Source organism: Silurus aristotelis (assembly GCF_946808225.1).
Source record: "Silurus aristotelis genome assembly, chromosome: 15".
Lineage (NCBI taxonomy): Eukaryota > Metazoa > Chordata > Actinopteri > Siluriformes > Siluridae > Silurus > Silurus aristotelis.
Window position 1 is genome coordinate 2,605,652 of NC_139588.1, and position 10,767 is coordinate 2,616,418.

At 39.0% G+C, this 10,767-nt stretch overlaps 1 protein-coding gene and 1 pseudogene across 2 annotated transcripts in view; one reads left to right on the forward strand and one right to left on the reverse strand.

Moving 5' to 3' along the window:
* LOC310738041 (uncharacterized protein) overlaps nucleotides 1-10,767 on the forward strand; it is a 924,051-nt gene that overhangs the window by 552,234 nt on the left and 361,050 nt on the right. Inside the window, exon 17 of the mRNA XM_083562839.1 lies at nucleotides 9,145-10,767. This exon is cut by the window's right edge and continues 195 nt beyond it. Coding sequence (XP_083418965.1) covers nucleotides 9,145-10,767 — 1,623 coding nt within the window. The remainder of the gene's footprint in view (nucleotides 1-9,144) is intronic.
* The window catches only part of LOC310738273 (NLR family CARD domain-containing protein 3-like), a 360,476-nt pseudogene that overhangs the window by 100,294 nt on the left and 249,415 nt on the right, over nucleotides 1-10,767 (reverse strand). The window lies entirely within an intron of this gene.

A 10,767-nucleotide genomic window follows, 5' to 3' on the forward strand; every position in this document is an offset into this window, starting at 1 on the left:
GCATATTAGAAAGTGCATGGTGTTCCCTTTGTCCTGAGCAGCAAGTTGATCATTTAGAATGTAAACAGGTTAGACGTGAGATTGTCCAAGAAGAAGAAGAAGATGATAATGAAAGTATTCCAGATTTGACTGATAAAAACGTTCAAGTTACAAAAGTTACACAGTTACACAAAAAATTGTTTGAGTCGTGTTAAAGGGTTAAGTATAATTTGTTCCTTAAACAAAACCCAGATGGCTGTTTTTAATAAAATAAGGCAGTGGTGTTTGGGTACAATTAGAGGAGAAAACACAAAACCTTTTTATTTGTTTATTACTGGTGGTGCAGGAACAGGCAAAAGTCATTTAATTGAAGCCATAAAATGAGTCTTCATGACTATTGTCTCAGATTTCTTTGAATCCAGATGATATTTGTGTTGCTTTAACAGCACCAACAGGCATTGCAGCATACAATTTAAAGGCTGCAACAATATTTAGTATTGGCACAAATGTAAAATTGCCATACACACCATTGGGTGAGGACAAATTAAATTCTTTGCGAGCAAAATTCCATGGTCTTCAAATACTAATAGACGAAATATCTATGGTTGATCATAAATTATTGGCATATATACATGGAAGATTACGTGAAATTAAACAGAGTGGAGATTTGTCTGCTTTTGGTAATGTGAGTGTAATTACTGTTGGGGACTTTTTCCAATTGCCTCCTGTGAAGGAAAAACCATTGTATGTGGATGTACCTGAAATGAGTTTATAGAGTTGTTTTAGTGTTGTTGAACTCACACAGGTTGTTAGACAAAAGGACAGTAATTTTGCTGAAATGTTAAACATTTAAGAAAGAAGCAAAATAACTGCACTAAACAAAGATGATGTAATGATGTAATCATATCAAGTTGTGACAAGGTTGAGGAAGATAATGTATCTTTACACATTTATGCTACAAATGATAAAGTGCATATGCACAACTTGAAGCAGGTGATAAAAATGTGCCCGGAAATTGAACCGATAGAGGCAGAGGATTATGCACGGAGTAAAAAAAAGACAGGCAAAATAGAATTAATAGCTGGTCATCATGTAAAGGTTCATAACACATGTTTGCCAGAAAAGTTACTTTTAGGCAGAGATGCACGTGTTATGTTAATTAAAAACATAGATGTTGATGATGGATTAGTTATTGGTGTTTGTGGTGTAGTTACTCATATCGTACGTTCATCTAAAGAGAAGTTACCTGAAACTGTATACGTTCAGTTTGATGATAGTCATGTGGGATTGAAAAGACAAAAACAATGTTCATTTGAGGCAGCAAAATTGCTCCATTCTACACCTATGATACTGCTGTCGTTAGTTTAAAGTGTTTGCACCTGGTCAGGTTATGTAGCTTTGAGCCGGGTAAGGAGTTTGTCAGGGTTAACAATTAAAGACTTTAGTGAAAAGGCCATTTTCTGTAATGATCAGATTTGTGAAGCTCTTCAAGAAATGCCATCTTTTATGGCACATGATGAATCATTGGTGACAGAACAAGATAGTTCCTTTTCTGTGTTTATACTGAATGTACAGAGTTTGCATTGCCATAAAGAGGATTTAAAATGTGTCTAGTCAACATTTACAACCAACATGTATTGCTGTAACTGAAACATGGCTGCCAGAACACTATCTGCCTGAAAGTGTACATTTAAAAAACTACAACTTTGTGGGTATTCCTCGTTGTGTTGCATACACAAGTATATGTCCTCCTTTCAATGATTTGTAACTACAACAACACGGTGGAGTTGGAGTTTATACAACATGTGGAGTGCCAAACACTATTATAACAATTCCAAATCTTAATTTACAATGCCTGTTGACACATTTTCCTGAAAATGATATTTTGCTTGGTGTTATTTATAGACCACAAACATACCCTTTGTGTAGTTTTACAGAAAATATGGGCAGGTTAATTAATCAGCTGCCCTTAATTTCAAATAACATTGTGCTTGTGGGAGACTTTAATAATGATGCATTAAAGTCTAATTCTGTGTGCTCTTTTATGGCAGATAGGGGTTTTATTCAACATGTTACGGAACCTACAACAGAAAAAGGAACATTAATTGATCATGTGTACATAAAATGTATGACAAATTTCTCAGTACACACAGATATTGTGCCAGTGTACTTTAGCACACACGAGGGAATTTTCTGCTCTTTTAAACTTTCAATTCAAATGGTCTCTGATTCTCTGTTGAAAGTCAAATAGTATACTTTACTAGAAAAATGCTAGTATGTTTACTTAAATCTGACTAAAATATTGAGTTTACTAAAATAGTTAATTATTGGTAAAATGTTAAAATAAATATTTGAGATTACAAATAAATATTAGGTAATATAACTCGAAATGTTTGAGACATTTCATTGGGCATGCGCAATGAAGCACAACTCCCCTCCCCCACACTTTGCTGAAGCTCATGGACTGAAGACGGTTTGAGCATCTACTGATTAAGGTATTAATTAAGGCATATTTTTGTTTCCTTGTTTTAGTTATAATCATGATGTTTACTTGAATTAATATTACTTTGCTGAACATGTTAGGAACTTTTAATCTTGTCTTTACATAAACATCTTTTGGACCGTTTGTAGCTTTGAACACCTCGTGTTGGAAACCAACATCTAAAATGTCATTTTGCACTTTAGATCTGTAAATTCGGATTACCGGTTAATTATTTAGAAATGCTTTATTTTTGTTAATTTGATTACTCGGTCGTGACAATGCGGGACCTGGCAGTGTAACTTAACTAGTCTATAATTAGCATGCGTTATTGAATCTAGCCATTTTCATCGTGATGTGGAGCGGGGATGGGGAAGGAAGAAAAAACATTTGCGAGATTTTGGAAGGAAGGAAGGAAAAAAACTCGAGAAGAAAAAAAAAACTGTCTTAAACCGAGGGCGCAAGTTTTGACTGAATACACCGTCAAACTGTAACCAACGCGCGAAAATACAAAAGTAACGTCTGAATGTCACCAGCGCGTGCACTGCGCGTGCATCTTTTAAAAGACAGCGTTGAAGTGTAGGTTACTGAATAGTACAGATTCAAGCTGCGTGTTTTAGTTTTAAAGAAGTAGTTCACCAAACATTTTTCCCATGACTTTCATGATAATTAGATTTTTTTCAATAGTTAATACCAATAGTATTGTTCATTGTTAAAGTTGTGGATTAATTCATTTTATTGGTAATATTTAATGCTAAATGAGCATGTGAACTTCATTGCAAGTTACTCTCCCTTTACCTTGCCTTTAACTTAATTATTTTCTTTTTTTTTTTTTTCTTTTTAGGTTTCCTGTTGATTGCCTTCTGCCATGCAGTGGAATTGTAAGTTTTGAACTCTGTCTTTAGATGTTGGATGTACTCTGACCTCTGGTATAGTCTTTAGACATAATTTAAGCTTTAGCTATTGTGGCTGAAAAGTGCAAAACACATTAACAAATATAGAAGCACATTAAAAGTGTACAAATGTATTGTCCTTATTGTGGATTCAAAAGGACCCTGTGTACTTCTGTACCCGGTCGGCTCAGAGGTCATTAATGTTCCTGGGACCCCGAGGCCTTTTATACTGAAGGACTATAAAACAGAAACTGGAAAACCTTATGCAAGGATAAATGAGTTTATTTGCAGAAGGAAGCACTTTGAAGGTTAGTTTGCCAGAATGAAAGTATTGTTTATGTTTCGGGTAATAACATGGTTTGTTCTGTGTCTAGGAGAACAGGAAGTCAGTTCAGAATCAGATACAGAAGTTATCATAAGGACACAAAATCCTGAGAGATCTAACCTGACTGACACACTGCTGATAACAAAAAAAGAACATTTTTTTCTTCAATTCTGCTGAAGTTTGCTTTAGTTCATTATTATTATTTTTACTTAATTTATATTCATGCTTCAGTTTTTATCCTTATTTCCAAGTCTGTTTATGTTTATAATAATTATGAAGAGACTCATGCAGGCCATGGGCAAGTTTAAATTCTCTCTTTCTCCCCTGATTCTAACCTGACAGCTCCTTTTACACAGTCAGTCCTTCTTAGGCTGTACTCTGGCGTCTATAGGGGGTTTTTGTGAGAAAATTGATGTTCAAAGTCCAGTTGTTTCCTTTAAAGTGTAATAAAGTTGTAATGCTTCGTCACAGTTCTCTGGCCACTGTAATCGAGGATGTTGCATGACCACGTGGTATCATCATGGTGGAGGGTTTAGCTGTTTGTAATTTGATTGCAGATGCTGGAAGCACAGACTGCTGGGGCTGTGGAGGAACTGACTTCTGGAGAAGCTGCTGCTTTGTTTCATTATTTACTTTCTTTGGTGTTTGTGTGTGTGTTTACTGATTAGTAGAAATACAAGATGATGTCAAACTCAGTGAACACGTTCTACAGTGGACTCAGACATAAAAGTAGAACAGGCTTTTCTACTCATTAAAATGTATGTCCAAACTTGCTTTTATATGTTTAATAACATTTATAATTAAATATGACACATTTGACAACTTTTATTGATAGTACCACAAAATTGGAAGTTGGCTGTTAATTAGGAAGTACTCGTTTGAAGACACTGGGACTTATGATGGTAAGATCGCTTATGAAGTGAGAATCTAGAGTAAGGGCATAAAAATCTTGAAAAGGTTTGAGAAGAAACCTTTTTTCAGGACCCACTTTCACGTTCGGCACCAGTGGGACACAGTATGGAGTTCAGGATGGAGAAGTTTCTAAAGGGAGAAAAAGTCTGACTTTCCTCTCCTCCACAACATCTCCACTACATGCTGTTATTAATCACAGCACTTTCTCTTTTAGTTCTTGCTCTTTAAATTGAACTTGACCGAGTGCGATTAAAATAATTCCGTTTCCAACTCGTCAAAGAGTCGCTTCAAAGAGTCGGTTCAAAGAGTCGGTTCAAATAGTCGAGTCGGTTTTCCGAAAGTGAAAGTGTTTCTCAGCCTCGAGTCCATGTGGAGGAGTGGTTGGAAAAACACAAAGATCTTCAACAGCAGTCAGAAGCAGTGAGATTCATGTCCAACAACAAGCAGTGCCGAAGAAAAGTGGGTGAGTTTTTCCTAGAAATGACTTTCTATCGGAATAATGCGTTTGTGTTTTCTATGTAATGGAGTTTGTGGAAAGATCTACCTATCTACCTACCTACCTACCTACCTACCTACCCACCCACCCACCTACCTACCTACCTACCTACCTACCTACCTACCTACCTACAGTGGTGTGAAAGTGTTTTGTTCTAATTTTTTTGCATGTTTTACACTTTAATGTTTCAGATCAACAAACTAATTTAAATATATTTGTAAAAGATAGCATAAGTGAACACAACATGCAGTTTTAACTGAAATATTTTATTATTGAGGGAAAACAAAATCCAAAACTACATGGCCCTGTGTGAAAAAGTGTTTGCCCCTATACCTAATAACTGGTTGGACCACCCTTAGCAGCAACAACTGCAATCAAGCGTTTGCGATAACTTGCACTGAGTCTGTTACAGCGATGTGGAGAAATTTTGCTCCACTCATCTATGCAGAATTGTTGTAATTCAGCCACATTGGAGCGTTTTCCAGCATGAACTACCTTTTTAAAGCCATGCCACATGCGCTGTATCTCTCATAAACTAATTTCTAATGCTGTCCTTCGTCATCACTCCCAATGAACATCTCAACATCTTCAGCTCTGCTACCTCCAGCTCCACCTCCTGTCTTTTACTCAACGACACTGTCTCTAATCCATACAACATCTCAGGTCATCTGGTCCAACCAACTTTCCACTCTTTATCCTCTTAATCTCTGCTCTCACTTCCTCCTTACTAATCCCATCCACTTTCTGCCTTACCATCTCCACACCATCCAACCTTCTCTCTCTCTCTTATTTTCCTGCTCAAATCATCTGCTCAAAATATTTCCTCCATCTTCTCAACACACTCTCCTCATTAGTTAACACATTTCCATCTCCATCCTTTATTGCTCTAACTTGCAGCACATCCTTCCCAGCTTGGTTCCTCTGCCTGGCCAATCACTACAAATCCTTTTCTCCTTCTTTAGTGTCCAACGTCTCATACAGCTCCTCGTATGCCTATGCTGCACATCTCCTTGTACTCCTGCCTACTTTTATTATCTCTCTCAATCCCAATTCTGTTTCTCCAACCTCTTTCTCCTTATATGTTCCAGCACTCTCCTCCTTTCTATTTTCAGATGTCACACCAAGTATGTTTCTCGCTGTCTCCCTCATCACTTATGCAGTAGTTCCCCAATCATCCAGCACGTCTTCACCACCACAGAGCCCCTGTCTGAGCTCTTCCCTGAACCTCACACTACAGTCTTCCTCCTTCAGTTTCCACCTTATTCTTCTTTCAGTCCTCACCCTCCTCCTCTTTTTCTTCACCTCCAAAACCATCCTACAGACCACCATCTGATGCTGTCTATCTACACTGTCCCCTGCCAACCCCTTACAGTCTCCAATCTTCTTCAGGTTACATCTCCTGCATAGAACATAGTCCACCTGTGTGCCCCTCCCTCCACTCCTTTATGTCACCCTATGCTCCTGCTTCTTCTTAAAATAAGTTCATAACTGCCATTTCCATCCTTTTAGCAAAATCTTCCACCATCTGCCCTTCCACATTCCTCTCCTTAAGGCCATACCTACCCATCATCTCCTCATCACCTCTGTTCCCTTCACCTAGATGCCCATAACTTGGGCCTGGACCGATCCGGTATAAATTTCTGATTTATACCGGATCCTCATTTATCCGGGCTTGAGTGCACTGTCTTGTGCAACCCTAATGGCTGGGTTAACATTAAAGACTATATAATTTCTATTAATCATCAAAATATCTCTATTTTTTTGGAGGGTTATTGCTGTTATGATTCTGTTATTGTTATGTTGTTATATTTGCTGTTTAGGTGCATTTGTTTACAGGGAACTCTCACCTGGACCAAGATTGTAGTAGCAATGTTTGTTTTTGCGTTTTCTAGGAATGTGATTGATTCCAGCAGAAGAGATCGGCATCTTCAGGACTCTGCGTGTACACGAGCATTGAAAAATGGAGATCCCTGATCAGGGGACAGGTCATGTGACCTTACCCTCAAAAGACTGGTAACCTGCCATGTTCTAGTATTTTACTAATGAACTGTTCATATCTGCATTATGGAGTTTCTATAGAAATAATAACTAATATTTATGGTAAGAATAAAACTTTAGCACTCACTTGAAAAAGTGGTTAATGAAATAATGTCCCACAACTGCTTATTTTTTGCCTTTTAATTAGTTTTTGTATTTATACTCCATGTTTCCATTGTCTCTTTGTGAAGACCTGTTTGTTTCTGCTCTTAGTCTATTCCAGGCATGGTAGCATGTGGATATAAGCAGCACTATGGAGATCTGCTACTATTAGCATTCTGTTGTATTTAAAGTTAAATGAAACAAGGTTGTGGATTTTTAAGGAACTATACTGCAGGGGTGTTTGTTCCCTGTTCACAATCTGTGTTCTGTATGCTACTATTCCTAGTGTGTAAAAAGTGAGAAAGATTATAATGAATTTTAAACAGAAATGAAAACCCCTCACCTGTACACAGGTAACATCTCTGTCAGGTGGCAACCACGAGTCGGAAACGAAAGTAACTCTATCATGTTTATGGAATCATTCAGCACACAAACAGAGGACAGGGAGTGTTATGAATCGTAATGCTGGATGAAACCAGCGGGGAAACTCAGCACGAGAGAGAGAGAGAGAGAGAGAGAGAGAGAGAGAGAGAGAGAGAGAGAGAGAGCATGCAGAGCTGACTGGTACTTTTAGTGAGTGTGTGTTTGTGTGTGTGTGTCCCGGCATGAGTATGACAAAAGATGTGCGTTACCGAGTGTGTGTGTGTGTGTGTGTGTGTGTGTGTGTGTGTGTGTGTGTGTGTGTGTGTGTCCCGGCGTGAATACGAGGAAAGTTGTGCGTTACCGCAAGTGTGTGACACCAGTTTAGTGTCGATCTGCTCGGTATTCACCTGCACCTTGGTCTCCGCGCTGCACACCTTAAAATCACGTGACCACACACACACACACCGCACACACACACACACACACACACACACACACACACACACACACACACGAGCACTGCCTAAACTGAGATTATCTGGTGTTTTTATTTGTTTTGTTAAGGGAAATCTGCAAACTGTTTTCAGAAAGTGTGTGTCCGCCATACAATCGCACTAACAAACATCACAATTGTGATACAATTAATCGCGCAACACTATTTCAAGTTAAATGTAATAAATTTGAAGAGTTACCAGAAATATTGTGATACATTATAATACAAATTAAAATTTTTAAACAATGAAATTCTGTCTCATGTCCATTTCTATTATTTTAAACAGTAAAGGAAAGAGAGAGAGATCACACTCAGCAGAACCCAGCTGTGTCTCCATGAAGAGTGATGAGTCTATGAATCCTCCTCTCTACTTCAGAACTGGAATCTCCTCACCTGTACACAGGTAACATCCCATAATTCTCATAGTTACAGTCACAGTTAATGACTAAAGCTAGAATTCTAATCTATTATATCATTTTCATCTTTTACTCTTAAATCCAAATGTCTTCAGTGTCGAGCAAAAACCCAAAGAACTGGACTCCCTGTTCCAATACTTTTGGAGGTTTGTGTAGGAAGAATAGAAAAGTAGGAAAAAGTGGGAAATGAAAACAGGAGCACATTTAATTCTCCAGGTGCACAATGTTGGAGTTGTATTCAGCTCTGTGTTCTCCAAGTGTTCCTGCTCTCACTACAATTATTGTAGTACAATTTGTGTTCAGGTTTTGACTCCAGTATTAAAGTGAGGAACGTTGAGATCTTTAACACTTGTTGTTTTTGTTCCCAGTGTTCTACAGAAGGCAGGAGACAGAAGAGAGAAGAACATCATCACATCTACAGGGTACGATCAAAACCAACACCATGACTGTGACACTGACACACTGCTATTCTAAAGCTCTCTGCTGTTAGTAACTACAGAGTGATTAGATGATAGAAAACCTCCAGTAGAATAAAGTAAATCCACAGTGAGAACATCATAAAGATCTATCTAGCAGGAAAAATGTGAACTTCTACTCTAATCATTGGAGCCCATGTCTCACCATGTCTTCCTTCTTCACCCTGTCACAGACACGACCCAGAATCCACTGCTGCAGATGAATTCCAGAAGAAGTTCAAGTTCAATCTGATGAAGAAGTTTGAGTGTTTGAATGGATTGATGCTAAAGCAGGAAAACCGAACCCTCCTGAATGAGATCTACACAGAGCTCTACATCACAGAGGGAGACAGTGGAGACATCAATAAAGAACATGAGGTGAAACAGATCGAGGCAGCATCAAGGAGGAACCCAACTGAGGAGACACCAATTGAATGCAGTGACATCTTCAAACCCTTACCTGAACAAGACAAAGCCATCAGGAGAGTTCTAACAAAACCCTTATCTGAACAAGATGAAGAACCCATCAGGAGAGTTCTGACTAAGGGAGTATCTGGAATTGGAAAAACAGTCTCTGTGCAGAAGTTTGTTCTGGACTGGGCTGAAGGAAAAACAAATCAGGACGTCCACCTCATATTCCCACTTCCTTTCAGAGAGCTGAATTTGATGAAGGAGCAGAAACTGAGTCTGATGGAGCTCCTTCATGTGTTTTTTAAGGAGATGAAAGAAATGGACATTTCCAGTTTGGAGAAGGTTTTGTTCATTTTTGATGGTTTGGATGAGTGTCGTTTTCCTCTGGATTTCCAGAAGACAATGAGAGTGTGTGATGTAACTGAATCAGCACCAGTGCATGTGCTGCTGATAAACCTGATCAAAGGAAACCTGCTTCCCTCTGCTCTCATCTGGATCACCTCCAGACCAGCAGCAGCTGATCAAATCCCCTCTGAGTGTGTCCATCGAGTCACAGAGGTACGAGGGTTCAATGACCCTCAGAAGGAGGAGTACTTCAGGAAGAGGATCAGTGATCAGAACCTGGCCAATAAGATCATCACACACCTGAAGTCATTAAGAAGCCTCTACATCATGTGCCACATCCCAGTGTTCTGCTGGATTTCAGCTGCTGTTCTAGAGAGAATGTTGGGTGAAGCAGAAAGTGGAGAGATCCCCAAGACTCTGACTCAAATGTACACACACTTCCTCACCATTCAGACCAACATCATAAGAGAGAAGTACCTACAGAAGCAGGAGAGCGATGAAGAAATGCTTCTTAAACTGGGGAAACTGGCTTTCCAGCAGCTGGAGAAACAAAACCTGATCTTCTATGAGGAAGACCTGAGAGAGTGTGGCATTGATGTGACAGAAGCAGCAGTGTATTCAGGTGTGTGTACGCAGATCTTCAGAGAGGAGTTTGGGCTTCACCAGAGTAAAGTAGTGTACTGCTTTGTTCATCTGAGCATTCAGGAACATCTCGCAGCTCTGTATGTGCACCTGACCTTCATGAAGGAACAGAGAAATGTTCTTAAACAGAATCAGGTCTGTAGGACACTTTCAGATGTTCACAGGAGTGCTGTAGATCAGGCTTTAGACAGTCAGACTGGACATCTGGATCTTTTCCTCCGCTTTCTTCTGGGTCTCTCACTCGAGTCCAATCAGAAACTTCTACATTCCTTAATAACACAGACAGGACGTAGCTCCCAGAACAAAGAGAAAACAGTTCAGTACATCAAGAAGAAGATCAGTAAAGATCTTTCTACAGAGAAATCCATCAATCTGTTCCACTGTCTGAATGAACTGGGTGATGATTCTCTAGTGGAGGA